This window comes from Oncorhynchus keta, chromosome 35 (genome assembly GCF_023373465.1).
Source record: "Oncorhynchus keta strain PuntledgeMale-10-30-2019 chromosome 35, Oket_V2, whole genome shotgun sequence".
Classification (NCBI taxonomy): Eukaryota; Metazoa; Chordata; class Actinopteri; order Salmoniformes; family Salmonidae; genus Oncorhynchus; species Oncorhynchus keta.
Window position 1 is genome coordinate 82,110,042 of NC_068455.1, and position 23,951 is coordinate 82,133,992.

The following is a 23,951-nucleotide window of genomic DNA, read 5'->3' on the forward strand; positions in this document are numbered from 1 at the left end:
GGGACGGCTCTGGGAACTGTTCTGGGGACGGCTCTAGGAACTGTTCTGGGGACGGCTCTAGGAACTGTTCTGGGGACGGCTCTAGGAACTGTTCTGGGGACTGCTCTAGGAACTGTTCTAGGGGACGGCTCTAGGAACTGTTCTGGGGAGCTCTAGGACTGTTCGGCTCTAGGAACTGTTTAGGGACAGCTCTAGGGACAGCTCTAGGAACTGTTCTGGGGACGGCTCTGGGAACTGTTCTGGGGACGGCTCTAGGAACTGTTCTGGGGACGGCTCTAGGAACTGTTCTGGGGACGGCTCTAGGAACTGTTCTGGGGACGGCTCTAGGAACTGTTCTGGGGACGGCTCTAGGAACTGTTCTAGAGACAGCTCTAGGAACTGTTCTAGGGACAGCTCTAGGAACTGTTCAGCTCTAGGAACTGTTCTAGGGACAGCTGTTCTGGGGACTGTTCTAGGGACAGCTGTTCTGGGGACAGCTCTAGGAACTGTTCTGGGGACAGCTCTAGGAACTGTTCTGGGGACGGCTCTAGGAACTGTTCTAGGGACGGCTCTAGGAACTGTTCTAGGGACGGCTCTAGGAACTGTTCTAGGGACAGCTCTAGGAACTGTTCTGCCTCTACATTGGGGACTTATAGGCTCTAGACTGAGGAACTGTTCTACAGGGACGGCTATAGGAACTGTGGACTAGGCCTTATAGCCTCTAGTTCTGTTCTGGGGATAGCTCTAGACTGATGGGGCCTTATAGGCTCTGAGGAACTTTATAGTTCTGGGGACGGCTCTAGGAACAGTTCTGGGGACATAGCCTCTACATTGATGGACATTAGGCTTTATAGCCTCTAGACTGATGGACATTAGGCCTTATAGCCTCTACATTGATGGACATTAGGCTTTATAGCCTCTAGACTGATGGACATTAGGCTTTATAGCCTCTAGACTGATGGACATTAGGCTTTATAGCCTCTAGACTGATGGACATTAGGCTTTATAGCCTCTAGACTGATGGACATTAGGCCTTATAGCCTCTAGACTGATGGACATTAGGCCTTATAGCCTCTAGACTGATGGACATTAGGCTTTATAGCCTCTAGACTGATGGACATTAGGCCTTATAGCCTCTAGACTGATGGACATTAGGCTTTATAGCCTCTAGACTGATGGACATTAGGCCTTATAGCCTCTAGACTGATGGACATTAGGCCTTATAGCCTCTAGACTGATGGACATTAGGCCTTATAGCCTCTAGACTGATGGACATTAGGCTTTATAGCCTCTAGACTGATGGACATACCAGTGGAGTGAAATGCATTTGACTGGTCACGCTTATTGGTCTAAATGTTAATTTACATAATTTATTGGAATTAAATTGCCGCTTTTTTTTTTTTTACAGTATCTTATCATAGGCGTACAGCGTACAGATAGATTTTCCTCTAAGGCTCTGTCGGGAGGGAGTGAGAGTTGCTGCTTCAGCATATCAAACAGCAAGTGTCAACGGAAGGCCTCCTCTTCCTCAGCGCCTCACGCACCACTCTGCAATGAGCTGGAGGCAGTATGCAGCTTTTTTGAAAACCATTTACTTAATTGTTTGAAACCTGGAACATTTTTACTACATATTATATGAGGCATGTATTTCAAAGTAGCCTGGGGGTAGCCTATGCTGTCTAGTGCAGTCAGACAATATTCATGTCTTGGCGGCTATCAGAGACTCACTTGGACTCTTCTTTTGAAGAAGCTGAGATCTCTATACATGGATACAATATGTTCAGGAGGGACAGAAATAGATCTGGAGGGTTGGAGTTTACATCCAGGATCATACTCCAGCTAAACAACGTCAGGACTTAATGTTGACTGGATTAGAGACACTGTGGGAACAGCTGCTATAGGCTCTATGGGTACAGCTGCTATAGGCTCTATGGGTACAGCTGCTATAGGCTCTGTGGGAACAGCTGCTATAGTCTCTATGGGTACAGCTGCTATAATCTCTATGGGTACAGCTGCTATAGTCTCTATGGGTACAGCTGCTATAGTCTCTATGGGTACAGCTGCTATAGGCTCTATGGGTACAGCTGCTATAGGCTCTGTGGGAACAGCTGCTATAGTCTCTATGGGTGCAGCTGCTATAGGCTCTATGGGAACAGCTGCTATAGGCTCTATGGGTACAGCTGCAATAGGCTCTGTGGGAACAGCTGCTATAGGCTCTATGGGTACAGCTGCTATAGGCTCTATGGGAACAGCTGCTATAGGCTCTATGGGTACAGCTGCTATAGGCTCTATGGGTACAGCTGCTATAGGCTCTATGGGTACAGCTGCTATAGGCTCTATGGGTACAGCTGCTATAGGCTCTATGGGTACAGCTATATGCTCTATGGGTACAGCTGCTATAGTCTCTATGGGTACAGCTGCTATAGGCTCTATGGGTACAGCTGCTATAGAGATCCTTACTATAGTAGATTGACATGTTGGCTAGTGATTCTAATGTTCATGTTGGCTAGTGATTCTGATGTTCATGTTGGCTAGTGATTCTGATGTTCATGTTGGCTAGTGATTCTAATGTTCCTTACTATAGTAGATTGACATGTTGGCTAGTGATTCTGCTGTTCCTTACTATAGTAGATTGACATGTTGGCTAGTGATTCTAATGTTCATGTTGGCTAGTGATTCTAATGTTCATGTTGGCTAGTGATTCTAATGTTCCTTACTATAGTAGATTGACATGTTGGCTAGTGATTCTAATGTTCATGTTGGCTAGTGATTCTAATGTTCATGTTGGCTAGTGATTCTAATGTTCCTTACTATAGTAGATTGACATGTTGGCTAGTGATTCTAATGTTCATGTTGGCTAGTGATTCTAATGTTCCTTACTATAGTAGATTGACATGTTGGCTAGTGATTCTAATGTTCCTTACTATAGTAGATTGACATGTTGGCTAGTGATTCTAATGTTCATGTTGGCTAGTGATTCTGCTGTTCCTTACTATAGTAGATTGACATGTTGGCTAGTGATTCTGCTGTTCCTTACTATAGTAGATTGACATGTTGGCTAGTGATTCTAATGTTCATGTTGGCTAGTGATTCTAATGTTCCTTACTATAGTAGATTGACATGTTGGGTAGTGATTCTGCTGTTCCTTACTATAGTAGATTGACATGTTGGCTAGTGATTCTGCTGTTCCTTACTATAGTAGATTTACATGTTGGCTAGTGATTCTAATGTTCATGTTACTATAGTAGATTGACATGTTGGCTAGTGATTCTGCTGTTCCTTACTATAGTAGATTTACATGTTGGCTAGTGATTCTAATGTTCATGTTGGCTTACTATAGTAGATTGATGTTCATGTTGGCTAGTGATTCTAATGTTCATGTTGGCTAGTGATTCTAATGTTCATGTTGGCTAGTGATTCTAATGTTCATGTTGGCTAGTGATTCTGCTGTTCCTTATTATAGTAGATTGACATGTTGGCTAGTGATTCTGATGTTCATGTTGGCTAGTGATTCTGCTGTTCCTTACTATAGTAGATTGACATGTTGGCTAGTGATTCTAATGTTCATGTTGGCTAGTGATTCTGCTGTTCATGTTGGCTAGTGATTCTAATGTTCCTTACTATAGTAGATTGACATGTTGGCTAGTGATTCTAATGTTCATACTATAGTAGATTCTGCTGACATGTTTATAGTAGATTGATGTTCATGTTGGCTAGTGATTCTAATGTTCATGTTGGCTAGTGATTCTGCTGTTCATGTTGGCTAGTGATTCTAATGTTCCTTACTATAGTAGATTGACATGTTGGCTAGTGATTCTAATGTTCATGTTGGCTAGTGATTCTAATGTTCATGTTGGCTAGTGATTCTAATGTTCATGTTGGCTAGTGATTCTGCTGTTCCTTACTATAGTAGATTGACATGTTGGCTAGTGATTCTGCTGTTCCTTACTATAGTAGATTGACATGTTGGCTAGTGATTCTAATGTTCCTTACTATAGTAGATTGGCATGTTGGCTAGTGATTCTGCTGTTCCTTACTATCGTAGATTGACATGTTGGCTAGTGATTCTAATGTTCCTTACTATAGTAGATTTGACATGTTGGCTAGTGATTCTAATGTTCCTTACTATAGTAGATTTGGCATGTTGGCTAGTGATTCTGTTCTGTTGGCTTACTATCTAATGTTCATGTTGGCTAGTGATTCTAATGTTCCTTACTATAGTAGATTGACATGTTGGCTAGTGATGCTGCTGTTCCTTACTATCGTAGATTGACATGTTGGCTAGTGATTCTGCTTTTCCTTACTATCGTAGATTGACATGTTGGCTAGTGATTCTAATGTTCATGTTGGCTAGTGATTCTAATGTTCCTTACTATAGTAGATTGACATGTTGGCTAGTGATTCTGCTGTTCCTTACTATCGTAGATTGACATGTTGGCTAGTGATTCTGATGTTCATGTTGGCTAGTGATTCTAACTGTTCATGTTGGCTAGTGATTCTAATGTTCATGTTGGCTAGTGATTCTAATGTTCATGTTGGCTAGTGATTCTAATGTTCATGTTGGCTAGTGATTCTGCTGTTCATGTTGGCTAGTGATTCTAATGTTCATGTTGGCTAGTGATTCTAATGTTCCTTACTATAGTAGATTGACATGTTGGCTAGTGATTCTAATGTTCCTTACTATAGTAGATTGACATGTTGGCTAGTGATTCTAATGTTCCTTACTATAGTAGATTGACATGTTGGCTAGTGATTCTGCTGTTCCTTACTATCGTAGATTGACATGTTGGCTAGTGATTCTAATGTTCATGTTGGCTAGTGATTCTAATGTTCATGTTGGCTAGTGATACTGATGTTCATGTTGGCTAGTGATTCTGCTGTTCCTTACTATAGTAGATTGACATGTTGGCTAGTGATTCTAATGTTCATGTTGGCTAGTGATTCTGATGTTCATGTTGGCTAGTGATACTGATGTTCATGTTGGCTAGTGATTCTGCTGTTCCTTACTATAGTAGATTGACATGTACTCATCTTGTTGCCTAGTGATTTCACGGTTAGATACTCGTCTTGTTGGCTAGTGATTTCGCGGTTCGATACTCGTCTTGTTGGCTAGTGATTTCGCGGTTCGATACTCGTCTTGTTGGCTAGTGATTTCGCGGTTCGATACTCGTCTTGTTGGCTAGTGATTTCGCGGTTCGATACTCGTCTTGTTGGCTAGTGATTTCGCGGTTCGATACTCGTCTTGTTGGCTAGTGATTTCGCGGTTCGATACTCGTCTTGTTGGCTAGTGATTTCGCGGTTCGATACTCGTCTTGTTGGCTAGTGATTTCGCGGTTCGATACCGTCTTGTTGGCTAGTGATTTCGCGGTTCGATACTCGTCTTGTTGGCTAGTGATTTCGCGGTTCGATACTCGTCTTGTTGGCTAGTGATTTCGCGGTTCGATACTCGTCTTGTTGGCTAGTGATTTCGCGGTTCGATACTCGTCTTGTTGGCTAGTGATTTCGCGGTTCGATACTCGTCTTGTTGGCTAGTGATTTCGCGGTTCGATACTCGTCTTGTTGGCTAGTGATTTCGCGGTTCGATACTCGTCTTGTTGGCTAGTGATTTCGCGGTTCGATACTCGTCTTGTTGGCTAGTGATTTCGCGGTTCGATACTCGTCTTGTTGGCTAGTGATTTCGCGGTTCGATACTCGTCTTGTTGGTTAGTGATTTCGCGGTTCGATACTCGTCTTGTTGGTTTAGGGAAACTACACTGAACAATAATATAAACTCAACATGCAACAATTCTAAATATTTTACTGAGTCACAGTTCATTTTAGGAAATCAGTCAATTTAAATATAATTCATTAGGTCTTAATCTGTTGGTCACAGACACCTTAAAAAAGGTAAGGAGTGTGGATCAGAAAACCAGTCAGTATCTGGTGTGGATCAGAAAACCAGTCAGTATCTGGTTTGGATCAGAAAACCAGTCAGTATCTGGTGTGGATCAGAAAACCAGTCAGTATCTGGTGTGGATCAGAAAACCAGTCAGTATCTGGTGTGGATCAGAAAACCAGTCAGTATCTGGTGTGGATCAGAAAACCAGTCAGTATCTGGTGTGGATCAGAAAACCAGTCAGTATCTGGTGTGGATCAGAAAACCAGTCAGTATCTGGTGTGACCATTTGCCTCATGCAGCGCGACACATCTCCTTCACATAGAGTTGATCAGGCTGTTGATTGTGGCCTGTGGAATGTTGTCCCACTCCTCTTCAATGGCTTTGGGAAGTTGCTGGATATTGGCAGGAACTGGAACATGCTGTCGTACATGTCAATCCAGAGCATCCCAAACATGCTCAATGGGTGACATGTCTGGTGAGAATGTGGGCCATTGAAAAACTGGGACATTCTCAGCTTCCGGGAATTGTATACAGATCCTTGCGACATGGGGACGTGCATTATCATGCTGAAACATGAGGTGATGACAGCGGATGAATGGCACGATAATGGGCCTCAGGATCTCATCACGGTATCTTTGTGCATTCAAATTGACATCGATAAAATGCAACTGTGTTCGCTGTACGTAGCTTATGCCTGCCCATACCATAACCCCACCGCCACCATGGGGCACTCTGTTCACAATGTTAACATCAGCAAACCGCTCGCCCACACGACACCATACATGCTATCTGCCATCTGTCCGGTCCAGTTGAAACCGGGATTCATCCGTGAAGAACACACTTCTCCAGGGTGCCAGCGGCCATCGAAGGTGAACATTTCCCCACTGAAGTCGGTTACGACGCCGAACTGCAGTCAGGTCAAGACCCGGGTGAGGACGACGAGCAAACCCAGTTTCATCAGCTGTCTGGGTGACTGGTCTCAGACGAACCTGCGGGTGAAGAAGCCTGATGTGGAGGTCCTGGGTTGTCGTGGTTACACGTGGTCTGCGATTGTGAGGCCGGTTGGACATACTGCCAAATTCTCTAAAACGATGTTGGTGGCGGCTCATGGTAGAGAAATGAACATCTGGTGGACATTCCTGCAGTCAGCATTCCAACTGCACGCTCCCTCAACTTGAGACATCTGTGGCATTGAGTGGCCTTTTATTGCCCAAGGTGCACCTGTGTAATCATCATGCTGTTTAATCTGCTTCTTGATATGCCCACACCTGTCAGGTGGATGGATTCTCTTGGCAAAAAACCAACAGGGATGTAAAACAAATTTGTGACATGAAAATTTGAGAAAGAAAAATAAGCTTTTTTTTGTTCATATGGAACATTTCTGGGATCTGATATTTCAGCTCATGAAACGTTGTACCAACACTTTACGTTCATATTTTTTGTTCAGTATAGATGTGGACAGTTTATTTTTTTATCAGAATTTTCTAAGGATTGCCCAAATCGTTTCATCCTCGATTTTGCACTTTCTGTCCATATTCTAAATCTTAGTGATTTACTATGTTATCTATATCAGCTTTAAGCACTAAATTCATTTGGGTCCGGTAAATTTTCTCAAATGTTCAGTGAATATAAACATTTTTAAAAAACGCGACTGGTTAAATGTCCGTCGCCACGGAAACCCGGGTCTGAATATATAATATTTATGTCGTTGTGATCCACAGGAGCCAGGATGGACCGGCTGGACCTGCAGGCCGGGGACTCACCGTTAAGGTAAAACTATAGGACGCACACACACACACACAGTAGAGTAGGCTTCTTTCTCTGTTCTCTCTGTTATTGATCTCTCTCTGTTTATTGGTTATTGATTTGTAATGAATGGTTATGTTAAATTGGTATCCTGAACGTTTCAAAATCCCGAACGGAAAAAAATTCAAATCAAAAATGCAGCTGGCTACTCTCTTTTCACTGATGATGCCAGTTTGTGTTCAGTCTTCGGTCTGTCCTTTAGAATATCCAGCATAAGGTGTCACTACAGCCCCGGGTTTGATCCCAGGCTGTGTCACAGCTGGCCCCATGACGCGGCGCACAGTTGGCCCAGCGTCGTCCGGGTCAGGGGATGGTTTGGCCCGGCCTGGGGTTACCTTGTCCCATCACACTCTTGCGACTCCTTATGGCGGCGGGCCTGCAAACTGATTTCGGTCGGCCAGTTGGACTGTGTTTCCCTCTGACGCATTGGCTTCTGGGTTAAGCGAGAGGTGTGTCAAGAAGCAGTGTGAAGCTGTCGTCAAGGCAAAGGGTGGCTTCTTTGAACAATCTCATCAAATATATTTTGATTTAATTTTTTTTGGGGGGGGTTACTACATGATTCCATATGTGTTATTTCATAGTTTTGATGTCTTCACTATTATTCTACAATGTAGAAAATAGTTTTAAAAAATAAAGAAAAACCCTTGAATAAGTTGAGTGTCCAAACCTTTTGATTGGTACTGTGTGTATATCTTTATAAATATATATATATTTTATTTATATCCTATAAATAGCCTATCCTAGGAGTGGATTAAAAAAAAAAAGAGTTCTATTTTTTTTGTTGCCAGGCAGAAGGCAGGCAGCTCTATTATTTGATTGACAGTTCTGGTTGCCTAGTGATGGAAGTTAATCCCTCTTCAGAAGCGGTACTCCTTTACAGACGAGTTAAATGGTGCATCGATCATTAACCAGGGAAGTTATTACAAATATATATTTTTTTGGTCTGAATCTAAAAAGCCGTAGTGAACCCTTCCAGACAAACCAGGTGTAGCCGACGCGATTTCAAAGGTATATGACTGCGGTAGAATTCAGGCGGTTCTGGAGGGGGGTACGACCCAGTACTAATAACGGGCCTAATTGGTGTATCTAATAAACTGTGGTCTACGACATAATTGGACCAGTACTAGATGGGTGTGTCTAATAAACTGGTCTATGGCCTAATTGGACCAGTACTAGATGGGTGTATCTAATAAACTGGTCTACGGCCTAATTGGACCAGTACTAGATGGGTGTATTTAATAAACTGTGGTCTACGGCCTAATTGGACCAGTACTAGATGGGTGTATTTAATAAACTGTGGTCTACGACCTAATTGGACCAGTACTAGATGGGTGTGTCTAATAAACTGGTCTATGGCCTAATTGGACCAGTACTAGATGGGTGTATCTAATAAACTGGTCTACGGCCTAATTGGACCAGTACTAGATGGGTGTGTCTAATAAACTGGTCTATGGCCTAATTGGACCAGTACTAGATGGGTGTATTTAATAAACTGTGGTCTACGACATAATTGGACCAGTACTAGATGGGTGTGTCTAATAAACTGGTCTATGGCCTAATTGGACCAGTACTAGATGGGTGTATCTAATAAACTGTGGTCTACGGCCTAATTGGACCAGTACTAGATGGGTGTATTTAATAAACTGTGGTCTACGACCTAATTGGACCAGTACTAGATGGGTGTGTCTAATAAACTGGTCTATGGCCTAATTGGACCAGTACTAGATGGGTGTATCTAATAAACTGGTCTACGGCCTAATTGGACCAGTACTAGATGGGTGTGTCTAATAAACTGGTCTATGGCCTAATTGGACCATTATTCTGCATTGTAAATATTTTTTTTCACCTTTATAGTTTAAACGATTATTTTTTTAATGACAGTTTAAACGTTATTAAGCAGAATTGTAAATTTGTCACATCCCTGGTCGTTTATTGGTTTGGTTATTGCTGTGTGTTTCAGGGTCGAGGAAGTCGAGGCCCACCCTTCTCCAACAGGGTCAGACGTTCTCTCAACCCCTCCCTCTACAGAAACACTGAGTACGACGTCTGGGTCAAGTCCAAGCGAGGTACGTTTTTAAGATACTTCCTTTTAAATACAATTACCTCAAGAAGGATTTCGGTCATTTAAAAGACGAGGGCTATAGAAAGCACTTTGTCCAGACAGCTCGTCTGACTGCTGATACAGCAGTCGGTCATCTGTACGTGCTGTCGAGCTATGAGTAGGTCATCTGTACGTGCTGTCGAGCTATGAGTAGGTCATCTGTACGTGCTGTCAACCTATGAGTAGGTCATCTGTACGTGCTGTCAAGCTATGAGTAGGTCATCTGTACGTGCTGTCAAGCTATGAGTAGGTCATCTGTATGTGCTGTCAAGCTATGAGTAGGTCATCTGTACGTGCTGTCAAGCTATGAGTAGGTCATCTGTACGTGCTGTCAACCTATGAGTCGGTCATCTGTACGTGCTGTCAACCTATGAGTAGGTCATCTGTACGTGCTGTCAAGCTATGAGTAGGTCATCTGTACGTGCTGTCAAGCTATGAGTAGGTCATCTGTACGTGCTGTCAAGCTATGAGTAGGTCATCTGTACGTGCTGTCAAGCTATGAGTAGGTCATCTGTACGTGCTGTCAACCTATGAGTAGGTCATCTGTACGTGCTGTCAACCTATGAGTCGGTCATCTGTACGTGCTGTCAAGCTATGAGTAGGTCATCTGTACGTGCTGTCAACCTATGAGTAGGTCATCTGTACGTGCTGTCAACCTATGAGTAGGTCATCTGTACGTGCTGTCAAGCTATGAGTAGGTCATCTGTACGTGCTGTCAACCTATGAGTAGGTCATCTGTACGTGCTGTCAACCTATGAGTAGGTCATCTGTACGTGCTGTCAACCTATGAGTAGGTCATCTGTACGTGCTGTCAACCTATGAGTAGGTCATCTGTACGTGCTGTCAACCTATGAGTAGGTCATCTGTACGTGCTGTCAAGCTATGAGTGGGTCATCTGTACGTGCTGTCAAGCTATGAGTGGGTCATCTGTATGTGCTGTCAACCTATGAGTAGGTCATCTGTACGTGCTGTCAAGCTATGAGTCGGTCATCTGTACGTGCTGTCAAGCTATGAGTAGGTCATCTGTATGTGCTGTCAACCTATGGGTAGGTCATCTGTACGTGCTGTCAACCTATGGGTAGGTCATCTGTACGTGCTGTCAAGCTATGAGTAGGTCATCTGTACGTGCTGTCAACCTATGAGTAGGTCATCTGTACGTGCTGTCAAGCTATGAGTAGGTCATCTGTACGTGCTTTCAACCTATGAGTAGGTCATCTGTACGTGCTGTCAACCTATGAGTAGGTCATCTGTATGTGCTGTCAACCTATGAGTAGGTCATCTGTACGTGCTGTCAACCTATGAGAAGGCTTTCCACTAGATGTTGGAACATTGCTGCTATAACAGCCTCCACTCTTCTGGGAAGGCTTTCCACTAGATGTTGGAACATTGCTGCTATAACAGCCTCCACTCTTCTGGGAAGGCTTTCCACTAGATGTTGGAACATTGCTGCTATAACAGCCTCCACTCTTCTGGGAAGGCTTTCCACTAGATGTTGGAACATTGCTGCTATAACAGCCTCCACTCTTCTGGGAAGGCTTTCCACTAGATGTTGGAACATTGCTGCTATAACAGCCTCCACTCTTCTGGGAAGGCTTTCCACTAGATGTTGGAACATTGCTGCTATAACAGCCTCCACTCTTCTGGGAAGGCTTTCCACTAGATGATGGAACATTTCTGCAGGGACTTGCTTCCATTCAGCTACAACGGCATTAGTGAGGTCGGGCCCTGATGTTGGGTGATCAGGCCTGGCTCACAGTCGGTGTTCCAATTCATCCCAAATGTGTTTGATGGGGTTGAGGTCAGGGCTCTGCAGGCAAGTCAAGTTCTTCCACACCGATCTACACAAACCATATCTGTATGGACTTCACTTTGTGCACGGGGGCATTTTCATGCTGAAACAAGAAAGGGCCTTCCCCAAACCACCAAGTTGGAATCACAGAATCGTGTAGAATGTAATTATATGCTCTAGCATTAAAAATTTCCCTTCACTGGAACTAAGATCCATGAAAAAACAGCCCCAGACCATTATTCCTCCTCCACCAAACTTTACAGTTGGCACTATGCATTAGGGCAGGTAGCGTTCTCCTGGCTCCAAACCCAGATCTGTCTGTCGGACTTCCAGGTGGTGACACGTGATTCATCACTCCAGATTTAGTATTTTTTTATGCAGTCAAATACAAAAGTTTTTATTTTTTGGGGCTTAATAGTTTTTCAATTGTATTTTTTTTGTTTGTTTTCAATTGTCATTTACTATAATAACCTTGGTACCTGTGTCGGTGTCATGGTGATCTTGTTCACCTGTTATAACTTTGTTACTTCCTGTTTCAGCTCAGCAGAAGCTGGATTTCTGCATCGCCGCTGGAATGCAGTATACAGTGGGAGACAAGTGCAAGGTACGGTGTGTGTGTGTGTGTGTGTCTCTGTGTGCGTGGTCTTCTCTCTACTGACTTTTTTTGTGTGGATGCTCTCTGATAGTGTAGTTCTGTCCCGCCCCCTCTAGGTTCGCCTTGACAACGGTGGGCGTTACTACGGCGCCTACATCCAGGAAGTGTCGCCTGACAACGGGCCTGTCACTGTCTTCATAGAGGAACTGGGCAAGAAGTAGGTCATCTCTCCTTTTTATATTATCTCTGTTCTCTGATTTACTCTTTTTTACATTTTTTCATGTAACATTAATTTGTGTGTTTGTCCAGACACACTGTGTCCCTCTGGAACCTGCGCCCCCCCACAGATGAGACGTTGTCCTGGAGCACGGTGGCCCGAGACGGAAAGAGACTGAACAACGGCTCTGCTCCAAACTCTGGTAAGGACAACTGTCCCCTCGCCCCCTAATCTCTGTTAAGGGCCTTAAACATGTCCCCTACGTCTGCCCCCTAGTCTTTGGTAAGGGCATTACACGTGTCCCTTAGCCACTAACTCTATGAAACCTCTTGCATCTTCCCAACAGTATTCTTGAATAACCTTTTCCTGCTCTGGAATTCTAGAGTTTTTGATCGATCTCTAGAATATGTTCTAGAATAATGTGTGTTCTAGAATATAAAAATAAATAATAATATGCCATTTAGCAGACGCTTTTATCCAAAGCGACTTACAGTCATGTGTGCATACATTCTACGTATGGGTGGTCCCGGGAATCGAACCCACTACCCTGGCGTTACAAGCGCCATGCTCTACCAACTGAGCTACAGAAGGACCACGAATATAGAATATATTTGTTTTAGAATGAGCTGTGTGTGTTCTGTTGTTGAACACTCTCAACTTCTCTCTCTCTCTCTCTCTCTCTCTCTCTCTCTGTCTCTCTCTGTCTCTGTCTCTGTCTCTGTCTCTGTCTCTGTCTCTGTCTCTGTCTCTGTCTCTGTCTCTGTCTCTGTCTCTCTCTCTCTGTCTCTCTCTCTCTCTGTCTCTCTCTGTCTCTCTCTGTCTCTCTCTGTCTCTCTCTCTGTCTCTCTCTCTCTGTCTCTCTCTGTCTCTCTCTGTCTCTCTCTGTCTCTCTCTGTCTCTCTCTGTCTCTCTCTCTCTCTCTCTCTCTCTCTGTCTCTCTCTGTCTCTCTCTGTCTCTCGTCTCTCTCTCTCTGTCTCTCTCTGTCTCTCTCTGTCTCTCTCTCTCTCTCTCTGTCTCTCTCTCTGTCTCTCTCTGTCTCTCTCTCTCTCTCTCTCTCTCTCTCCAGATTGGGAGGGCAGGGGAAGAGGGAGGAAGTCGGGGAAGCCTTCGACGCAGTCTGTCTCCCAGGCTAAAGGACCCTCCCAAAGTGGTGGGCGTGGTGTCCAGAAGCAGCACTCTTGGCCCCTGCAGGCCACCGTAGAGGAGGGAGGTGTCCGGAGCACCAACACCAGGTCTGTTTGGACCCCAATACTACATTTTTTACATCACAGATCTCAGATGGAAAACAAGCCATCAATCTACAAACAATTTCCCCATAATGACAAAACAAAAACACGTTTTAAGAAATTTTTGCAAAAACCCTGAAATATCACATTTACATAAGTACTCAGACCCATTACTCAGTACTTTGTTGAAGCACCTTTGGCAGCGATTACAGCCTCCAGTCTTCTTGGGTATGATGATACAAGCTTGGCACACCTGTATTTGGGGAGTTTCTCCCATTCTTCTCTGCAGATCCTCTCAAGCTCTGTCATGTTGGATGGGGAGCATTGCTGCACAGCTATTTTCAGGTCTCTCCAGAGATGTTCGATCGGGTTCAAGTCCGGGCTCTTGCTGGGCCCCTCAAGGACATTCAGAGACTTGTCCTGAAGACACTCCTACGTTGTCTTGGCTGTGTGCTTAGGGTCGTTGTCCTGTTGGAAGGTGAACCTTCACCTCAGTCTGAGGTTCTGAGCGCTATGGAGCAGGTTTTCATCAAGGATCTCTGTACTTTGCTCCGTTGATCTTTCCCTCGATCCTGACTAGTCTCTTGGTTCCTGTCACTGAAAAACATCCCCACAGCATGATTCTACCACCACCATGCTTCACCGTAGGGATGGTGCCAGGTTTCGTCTAGACGTGACGCTTGGCATTCAAGCCAAAGAGTTCAATCTTTGTTTCTTCAGACCACAGAATCTTGTTTCCCATGGTTTGAGAGTCTTTAGGTGCCTTTTGGCAAACTCCAAGCGGGCTGTCCTGTGCGTTTTACTGAGGAGTGGCTTCCGTCTGGCCACTCTACCTTTTTAAAGGCCTGATTGGTGGAGTGCTGCAGAGATGGTTGTCCTTCTGGAAGGTTCTCCTATCTCCACAGAGGAACTCTGGAGCTCTGTCAGAGTGACCATCTGGTTATTGGTCGCCTCCCTGACCAAGGCCCTTCTCCGCTGATTGGTCAGTTTGTCCGGGCGGCCAGCTCTAGGAAGAGTCTTTGTGGTTCAAAACTTCCTCCATTTTAGAATGATGGAGGCCTCTGTGCTCTGGATAAGAGCGTCTGCTAAATGACTTAAATGTAAATGTAAATGTTCTTGGAGACCTTCAATGCTGCAGAAATGTTTTGGTACCCTTCCCCAGATCTGTGCCTCGACACAATCCTGTCTCGGAGCTCTGTGGACAGTTCCTTCGACCTCATGGCTGGGTTTTGTTTTGACGTGCACTGTCAACTGTGGGACCTAATGTGAATCGTTTCACGAAACTAGACGTATGTCGCGCTTCACTTAATTAAATGTTTTATCAACAATGCGTTTTGGGGCAGAAATGCCTTCTGGGACATGTGAACTTTCATGTGCCTTAATAACAAACTTGTATACCATCTGTAAATACGAACAAAATAGTTAAATGACTATTTGCTTAGGAATAAGCAAGGAGCCTTCCCACTAGCCATGATTGGCTTAAATAATGTATGGGCTGGACATGCTGAGAGAGATGAGTTTGGATTGGTCTGCCATGTAGCAAGCTTCTGTCAATAACGTGAGCTGTTCAGTGTTGACGGCTCTTTCTACCGCACCGTTTTTTTCCAGTCATCCAGAACAGCTGGTGCTCTCATGCATGCTTCAGTGTTGCTTGCCTCGAAGCGAGCATAGAAGGCATTCAGCTCGTCTGGTAGGCTCCCGTCACTGGGCAGCTCGCGTCTGGGTTTCCATTTGTAGTCCGTAATAGTTTTCAAGCCCTGCCACATCAGACGAGCATCAGAGCCGGTGTAGTAGGATTCAATCGTAATCAATTTAGACAAGTTTGTCGGGTAAGCATCATCTAATAACAATAACATATTTTTGGGGGACTCTTAGTGCATAGTAGCAATATCAAAAACAATCACTGTACCTTTTACACCTGCTATATTTTGTGCTTGTGACAAATAAACATTTATTTGATATAGCATGTGTTTAGTACATGGCCTCACATCCTTAAAATGATGGGCGTGGCTAAAGCTTAAGAGGGTGTGAACAATGCTGAATGGGTGGGGCTAAAGCTCTCCTGTAGTAGCAGTACCAAAACATTCAGGGGCCAATTTCTCAAAAGTGGGGTTACAAGTTTAGCAACTTTACAAGCAGAATTACTTTCCCATTGTTCCTTGAGTGTAGTGTCGGATATACCATTTTCTAGCGCTGAAAACTCTACTTTTATCCAATGTAAAGAATAAATATAAACATTTTCAAATTTTGCTACTTAAGACCGAATCCAGGTTGTCGGTCACACATGGACAGGTGTCTGCCTTTCCAAATCATGTCCAATCAACTGAATTTACCACCAGGTGGACTGTGATGGATGATCAATGGAAACAGGATGCACCTGAGCTCAATTTTGAGTCTTCTAGCAAAAGGGTCCGAATACTTGTTTAAGTAAGGTATTTCTGTTTTAGTTTTTTTTTTTTTTTTAAATGACATTTGCAAAAATGAATTGTTTTCACTTTGTCATTATGGGGTAGATTGATGAGGAGCATGTTTTATGGGATCCATTTTTAGAATAAGGCCGGAACTTAACAAAATGTGTGAAAAAGTCAAGGGGGTCTGAATACTTTCCCGAATGCACTTTTACTCATTATTGACTGGCTGGTTATTGACTGGCTGGTTATTGACTGGCTGGTTATTGACTGGGGTCTGAATACTTTCCCGAATGCACTTTTACTCATTATTGACTGGCTGGTTATTGACTGGCTGGTTATTGACTGGCTGGTTATTGACTGGTCTGGTTACTTTGACTTTTACTGGTTATTGACTGGCTGGTTATTGACTGGCTGGTTATTGACTGGCTGGTTATTGACTGGGGCTGAATACTTTGAATGCACTTTTTCATTATTGACTGGCTGGTTATTGACTGGCTGGTTATTGACTGGCTGGTTATTCTGGGGTCTGATTGACTCCCGAATTTTTCTGGTTATTGACTGGCTGGTTATTGACTGGCTGGTTATTGACTGGCTGGTTATTGACTGGCTGGTTATTGACTGTGGTGGCTGGTTATTGACTGGCTGGTTATTGACTGGCTGGTTATTGACTGGCTGGTTATTGACTGGCTGGTTATTGACTGGCTGGTTATTGACTGGCTGGTTATTGACTGGCTGGTTATTGACTGTGGTGGCTGGTTATTGACTGGCTGGTTATTGACTGTGTTGGCTGGTTATTGACTGTGATGGCTGGTTATTGACTGTGTTGGCTGGTTATTGACTGTGTGGTCTGGTTATTGACTGTGTGGTCTGGTTATTGACTGTGTGGTCTGGTTATTGACTGTGTGGCCTGGTTATTGACTGTGTGGGCTGGTTATTGACTGTGTGGGCTGGTTATTGACTGTGTGGCTGGTTATTGACTGTGTTGGCTGGTTATTGACTGTGTGGGCTGGTTATTGACTGTGTGGCCTGGTTATTGACTGTGTGGGCTGGTTATTGACTGTGTTGGCTGGTTATTGACTGTGTGGTCTGGTTATTGACTGTGGTGGCTGGTTATTGACTGTGTGGGCTGGTTATTGACTGTGGTGGCTGGTTATTGACTGGCTGGTTATTGACTGGCTGGCTGGTTATTGACTGGGTGGCTGGTTATTGGCTGTGTTGGCTGGTTATTGACTGTGTTGGCTGGTTATTGACTGTGGTGGCTGGTTATTGACTGTGGTGGCTGGTTATTGACTGTGGTGGCTGGTTATTGACTGTGGTGGCTGGTTATTGGCTGGCTGGTTATTGACTGTGGTGGCTGGTTATTGACTGTGTTGGCTGGTTATTGACTGGCTGGTTATTGACTGTGGTGGCTGGTTATTGACTGGCTGGTTATTGACTGGCTGGTTATTGACTGGCTGGTTATTGACTGGCTGGTTATTGACTGGTGGCTGGTTATTGACTGTTGGCTGGTTATTGACTGTGGTGGCTGGTTGTGGCTGTGGTGGCTGGTTATTGGCTGTGGTGGCTGGTTATTGGCTGTGGTGGCTGGTTATTGTCTGTGGTGGCTGGTTATTGACTGTGGTGGCTGGTTATTGACTGGCTGGTTATTGACTGGCTGGTTATTGACTGTGGTGGCTGGTTATTGACTGTGTGGGCTGGTTATTGACTGTGTGGGCTGGTTATTGACTGTGGTGGCTGCTTATTGATTGTGTGGGCTGCTTATTGACTGTTGGCTGGTTATTGACTGTGGTGGCTGGTTATTGACTGTGGTGGCTGGTTATTGACTGTGGTGGCTGGTTATTGACTGTGGTGGCTGGTTATTGACTGTGGTGGCTGGTTATTGATTGTGTGGGCTGCTTATTGACATTTGTACGTGTACAGTTATTGACTGGCTGGTTATTGACTGTGGTGGCTGGTTATTGACTGGCTGGTTATTGACTGGCTGGTTATTGACTGGCTGGTTATTGACTGTGGTGGCTGGTTATTGACTGTGGTGGCTGGTTATTGACTGGCTGGTTATTGACTGTGGTGGCTGGTTATTGACTGGCTGGTTATTGACTGGCTGGTTATTGACTGTGGTGGCTGGTTATTGACTGGCTGGTTATTGACTGTGGTGGGCTGGTTATTGACTGGCTGGTTATTGACTGTGGTGGCTGGTTATTGACTGTGTATCAGGAGACCCTCTTCCACCTCTGTGTCAGAGGCAGCATCAGTAGCAGCAGTGGAAGCATTTGGTCTATCAGAGGCACAGCGTCAAGCCAAAGAGGAGGAGCAGAGGAACATGGCCCTGCTGGAGATGGCACTACGGGATGAGAGAAGCTTCCCTGCACTGGGGGTGAGGAGGAGGCGTGTGTCTGGGGGGTGAGGAGGAGGCGCGTGTCTGGGGGGTGAGGAGGAGGCGCGTGTCTGGGGGTGAGGAGGAGGCGTGTGTCTGGGGGTGAGGAGGAGGCGTGTGTCTGGGGGTGAGGAGGAGGCACGTGTCTGGGGGTGAGGAGGAGGCGCGTGTCTGGGGGTGAGGAGGAGGCGTGTGTCTGGGGGTGAGGAGGAGGCGTGTGTCTGGGGGTGAGGAGGAGGCGCGTGTCTGGGGGTGAGGAGGAGGCGCGTGTCTGGGGGTGAGGAGGAGGCGCGTGTCTGGGGGTGAGGAGGAGGCGCGTGTCTGGGGGTGAGGAGGAGGCGCGTGTCTGGGGGGTGAGGAGGAGGCGTGTGTCTGGGGGTGAGGAGGAGGCGCGTGTCTGGGGGGGTGAGGAGGAGGCGCGTGTCTGGGGGTGAGGAGGGAGGCGCGTGTCTGGGGGGTGAGGAGGAGGCGGCGCGTGTCTGGGGGTGAGGAGGAGGCGGCGCGTGTCTGGGGGTGAGGAGGAGGCGGCGCGTGTCTGGGGGCGAGGAGGAGGCGCGTGTCTGGGGGCGAGGAGGAGGCGCGTGTCTGGGGGGTGAGGAGGAGGCACGTGTCTGGGGGGGCGAGGAGGAGGCGCGTGTCTGGGGGGTGAGGAGGAGGCGCGTGTCTGGGGGCATGTGTCAATGTTTTTTTGTTAAGACTATACTTAACCCATGATAAACTTCTCCTTTCTCTGTCCCTGCTGTCTCTGTCCCTGCTGTTTCTGTCCCCGCTGTCTCTGTCCCCTCTGTCTCTGTCCCTGCTGTCCCCTCTGTCTCTGTCCCTGCTGTCTCTGTCCCCTCTGTCTCTGTCCCTGCTGTCTTTCTGTCTCGCTCTCAGGTGGTGTCTAATGCCAGTGAGGGGAAGAAGAGGACAGGCAGAGGCATGGTGAGTTACATTCTAAACACTGTGAATTGTCTTTATTTCTCAACTGTGGGTTTGTCTGTCTGTCTGGAGGGCCTGTCTGTCTGTCTGGAGGGCCTGTGGGTTTGTCTGTCTGTCTGGAGGGCCTGTGGGTTTGTCTGTCTGTCTGGAGGGCCTGTGGGTTTGTCTGTCTGTCTGGAGGGCCTGTGGGTTTGTCTGTCTGTCTGGAGGGCCTGTGGGTTTGTCTGTCTGTCTGGAGGGCCTGTGGGTTTGTCTGTCTGTCTGGAGGGCCTGTGGGTTTGTCTGTCTGTCTGGAGGGCCTGTGGGTTTGTCTGTCTGTCTGGAGGGCCTGTGGGTTTGTCTGTCTGTCTGGAGGGCCTGTGGGTTTGTCTGTCTGTCTGGAGGGCCTGTGGGTTTGTCTGTCTGTCTGGAGGGCCTGTGGGTTTGTCTGTCTGTCTGGAGGGCCTGTGGGTTTGTCTGTCTGTCTGGAGGGCCTGTGGGTTTGTCTGTCTGTCTGGAGGGCCTGTGGGTTTGTCTGTCTGTCTGGAGGGCCTGTGGGTGGGTTTGTCTGTCTGTCTGGAGGGCCTGTGGGTTTGTCTGTCTGTCTGGAGGGCCTGTGGGTTTGTCTGTCTGTCTGGAGGGCCTGTGGGTTTGTCTGTCTGTCTGGAGGGCCTGTGGGTTTGTCTGTCTGTCTGGAGGGCCTGTGGGTTTGTCTGTCTGTCTGGAGGGCCTGTGGGTTTGTTTGTCTGTCTGTCTGGAGGCCCTGTGGGTTTGTCTGTCTGTCTGGAGGGCCTGTTGGTGGGTTTGTCTGTCTGTCTGGAGGGCCTGTTGGTGGGTTTGTCTGTCTGTCTGGAGGGCCTGTTGGTGGGTTTGTCTGTCTGTCTGTCTGTCTGTCTGTCTGTCTGTCTGTCTGTCTGTCTGTCTGTCTGTCTGTCTGGAGGGCCTGTTGGTGTGTTTGTCTGTCTGTCTGGAGGGCCTGTGGGTGGGTTTGTCTGTCTGTCTGTCTGGAGGGCCTGTTGGTGGGTTTGTCTGTCTGTCTGTCTGGAGGGCCTGTGGGTGGGTTTGTCTGTCTGTCTGGAGGGCCTGTGGGTGGGTTTGTCTGTCTGTCTGGAGGGCCTGTGGGTGGGTTTGTCTGTCTGTCTGGAGGGCCTGTTGGTGGGTTTGTCTGTCTGTCTGTCTGGAGGGCCTGTTGGTGGGTTTGTCTGTCTGTCTGTCTGTCTGGAGGGCCTGTTGGTGGGTTTGTCTGTCTGTCTGTCTGGTGGGCCTGTGGGTGGGTTTGTCTGTCTGGAGGGCCTGTGGGTGGGTTTGTCTGTCTGGAGGGCCTGTGGGTGGGTTTGTCTGTCTGTCTGGTGGGCCTGTGGGTGGGTGTGTCTGTCTGGAGGGCCTGTGGGTGGGTGTGTCTGTCTGGAGGGCCTGTGGGTGGGTTTGTCTGTCTGGAGGGCCTGTGGGTGGGTGTGTCTGTCTGGAGGGCCTGTGGGTGGGTGTGTCTGTCTGGAGGGCCTGTGGGTGGGTGTGTCTGTCTGGAGGGCCTGTGGGTGGGTGTGTCTGTCTGGAGGGCCTGTGGGTGGGTGTGTCTGTCTGGAGGGCCTGTGGGTGGGTGTGTCTGTCTGGAGGGCCTGTGGGTGGGTTTGTCTGTCTGGTGGGCCTGTGGGTGGGTGTGTCTGTCTGTCTGGTGGGCCTGTGGGTGGGTTTGTCTGTCTGGAGGGCCTGTGGGTGGGTGTGTCTGTCTGGTGGGCCTGTGGGTGGGTGTGTCTGTCTGGAGGGCCTGTGGGTGGGTGTGTCTGTCTGGAGGGCCTGTGGGTGGGTGTGTCTGTCTGGAGGGCCTGTGGGTGGGTGTGTCTGTCTGTCTGGAGGGCCTGTGGGTGGGTTTGTCTGTCTGTCTGGAGGGCATGTGGGTGGGTTTGTCTGTCTGTCTGGAGGGCATGTGGGTGGGTGTGTCTGTCTGTCTGGAGGGCATGTGGGTGGGTGTGTGTGTCTGTCTGTCTGGAGGGCCTGTGGGTGGGTGTGTCTGTCTGGAGGGCCTGTGGGTGGGTGTGTCTGTCTGGAGGGCCTGTGGGTGGGTGTGTCTGTCTGTCTGGAGGGCCTGTGGGTGGGTGTGTGTGTCTGTCTGTCTGGAGGGCCTGTGGGTGGGTGTGTCTGTCTGTCTGGAGGGCCTGTGGGTGGGTGTGTCTGTCTGTCTGGAGGGCCTGTGGGTTTTTTTGATGCTAATCTTTACCTGTTGTGTTTTATAGAGGAGATCAACACTCGAGGAGGAGAGGAAGACCCCATCACCTCCTACTCCTAACCTTCCTGCTACTCCTAAACTTCCTCCTAACCTTCCTCCCACTCCTAACCTTCCTCCTAACCTTCCTCCCACTCCTAGCCTTCCTGCTAACTTTCCTCTCACTCCTAACCTTCCTCTCACTCCTAACCTTCCTCCCACTCCTAACCTTCCTCCTAACCTTCCTCCCACTCCTAACCTCCCTCCCACTCCTAACCTTCCTCCCACTCCTAACCTCCCTCCCACTCCGAACCTACCTGCTACTCCTAACCTTCCTCCCACTCCTAACTTTCCTCTCACTCCTAACCTCCCTCCCACTCCTAACCTCCCTCCCACTCCTAACCTCCCTCCCACTCCTAACCTCCCTCCCACTCCTAACCTCCCTGCTACTCCTAACCTTCCTCCCACTCCTAACCTTCCTCCCACTCCGAACCTACCTGCTACTCCTACCTTTCCTGCTACTCCTAACCTTCCTCCAACCACCATTCCTTCCACCCCTATCCATGTCAACTCCTGGCCTAAAACAACTGCTGCTGTTCCAGTCGTCCCCACCCCTCACCTCGTCCCACCTGTGTCTGGGGTTTTAACTGCCCTACCTCTGGTGACCACTGTGCCCGACACGGTGACCTCTGTGCCCGACACGGTGGACCAATCCCCTCAGACAATACAGACTGTCCCTCTCAACCCCCCCTCTCTCAATCTCACCCACCCCTCCTCTCTTCCACAATCTGGTCAACCCTATCTACCCCAATGTTCTCTCTCCCTGGATCCTCCATCCAGTGAGGTCTCCTCAGCCTACACCCCAGGTAACATCCTCTAAAGTGTTCCACTCACCTTTTTGTGTTTGTTTTCTATGTTACCTCATAAAGAAGTGATTTTACTTGTCTCTCCTTGTAGTTTACCTCTCAGTTCATCTCAATGCTGCCACCTTGGCAGGATTTGGTAAAGAACAAGTACAAATACAAGTGTCTCTCCTCTTCAACAGCTTTGTCCCACATCGGTGTTCCCCCCACTTCCTTCCTCCCCACCAACCACCCATCTCACCCCTCCAACCACCCACCTCACCCCTCCAACCACCCTTCCCTTCCCCCCGGGCTCTCCCCAGCCCCCCTCCAGCCCCAGACTGTCACCCAGCCCCCCCTGTCGTTCCACCAGCTGGCTCATCTCTACCAAGACCCCTTGTTCCCAGGGTTTCCTTTGTCTGACAAGGAAGAGATCGTCCAGACTCCCCTTTATTCTTATATCCACACGGGAGAGGACCTGCCACGAGGTGAGTAGTGAAATATATATTTTATTATTGTCCCCTAACCCTACCACCCGTTAACTAATGGACAACAGCACTTAGGCTTCTATTTCCAGCTCATACATACCAGAGGTGTGGACTCGGGGTCACATGGCGCGGACTCGGGGTCACATGGCGCGGACTCGGGGTCACATGGCGCGGACTCGGGGTCACATGGCGCGGACTCGGGGTCACATGGCGCGGACTCGGGGTCACATGGCGCGGACTCGGGGTCACATGGCGCGGACTCGGGGTCACATGGCGCGGACTCGGGGTCACATGGCGCGGACTCGGGGTCACATGACGAGGGTCACACACATGATGACGTGCAACTCGACTTTGACACCAATGACTCGTGACTTCGGGGTCACATGAGACTTTTGACTCGACCTGACTTGATATACCCCCAAGCCTCCTCAACTCTCCCCAAGCCTCCTCAACCCTCCCCACGCCTCCACAACCCTCCTCAACTCCGGGCCTCCACATGGCTCCGGACGCCTCCTCACCCATCCCGACGCCTCCTCACCATGACGACCTGCAACCCTCCCCAACCCAATGACCTCCCTCAACCCTCCTCAACTCTCCCCACTCCTCAGACTTTTGCCTCCTCGACCCTGACGCCTCCTCAACCCTCCCCAACCCTCGCCTCCCCAACCCTCCCCAACCCTCCTCAACTCTCCCCAAGCCTCCTCAACCCTCCCCAAGCCTCCTCAACCCTCCCCAAGCCTCCCCAACCCTCCCCAAGCCTCAACCCTCCCCAACCCTCCCCACGCCTCCTCAACTCTCCCCCTCCCTCAACGCCTCCCCAACCCTCCCCACGCCTCCCCAACCCTCCCCACGCCTCCCCAACCCCTCCCCACGCCTCCTCAACCCTCCCCAAGCCTCCTCAACCCTCCCCAAGCCTCCTCAACCCTCCCCAACCCTCCTCAACCCTCCCCAACCCTCCCCAAGCCTCAATCTATATGGCACAGCTGGTAATTTTTTTGTAATCCTTAAATTAAACTGGTATGGTTTTTATTTATCACAATTTTCTTTAGCCGATTTTGGTCTTTAATTCACATACAAGCTCCTTACTTACTCCCCCTTCCTCTTGCATTTTTGTGGTAATTCTACAATTTGTTTTTAGTATATA

General features: G+C 47.8%; 1 protein-coding gene and 1 long non-coding RNA gene across 34 annotated transcripts in view; one reads left to right on the forward strand and one right to left on the reverse strand.

Moving 5' to 3' along the window:
- otud4 (OTU deubiquitinase 4) overlaps positions 1-23,951 on the forward strand; it is a 43,738-nt gene that overhangs the window by 5,043 nt on the left and 14,744 nt on the right. For all 32 annotated transcript variants that reach the window (XM_052498038.1, XM_052498049.1, XM_052498044.1 and 29 more), the window contains exons 8-17: positions 7,579-7,627; positions 9,624-9,729; positions 12,093-12,157; positions 12,265-12,365; positions 12,458-12,567; positions 13,433-13,598; positions 18,218-18,377; positions 19,254-19,301; positions 21,509-22,343; positions 22,523-22,807. In XM_052498038.1, the coding sequence (XP_052353998.1) occupies positions 7,579-7,627; positions 9,624-9,729; positions 12,093-12,157; positions 12,265-12,365; positions 12,458-12,567; positions 13,433-13,598; positions 18,218-18,377; positions 19,254-19,301; positions 21,509-22,343; positions 22,523-22,807 (1,925 nt within the window). The remainder of the gene's footprint in view (positions 1-7,578; positions 7,628-9,623; positions 9,730-12,092; positions 12,158-12,264; positions 12,366-12,457; positions 12,568-13,432; positions 13,599-18,217; positions 18,378-19,253; positions 19,302-21,508; positions 22,344-22,522; positions 22,808-23,951) is intronic.
- On the reverse strand, positions 9,963-11,068 carry LOC127916392 (uncharacterized). Of its 2 annotated transcripts, none has more exons than XR_008094889.1 (4): positions 10,965-11,068; positions 10,421-10,644; positions 10,133-10,260; positions 9,963-10,004 (listed from the first exon to the last, which is right to left on the reverse strand). It is a non-coding gene; the product is annotated as an uncharacterized LOC127916392 (long non-coding RNA). The 2 variants fall into 2 exon arrangements; XR_008094888.1 differs by lacking the exon at positions 9,963-10,004 and adding an exon at positions 10,027-10,068.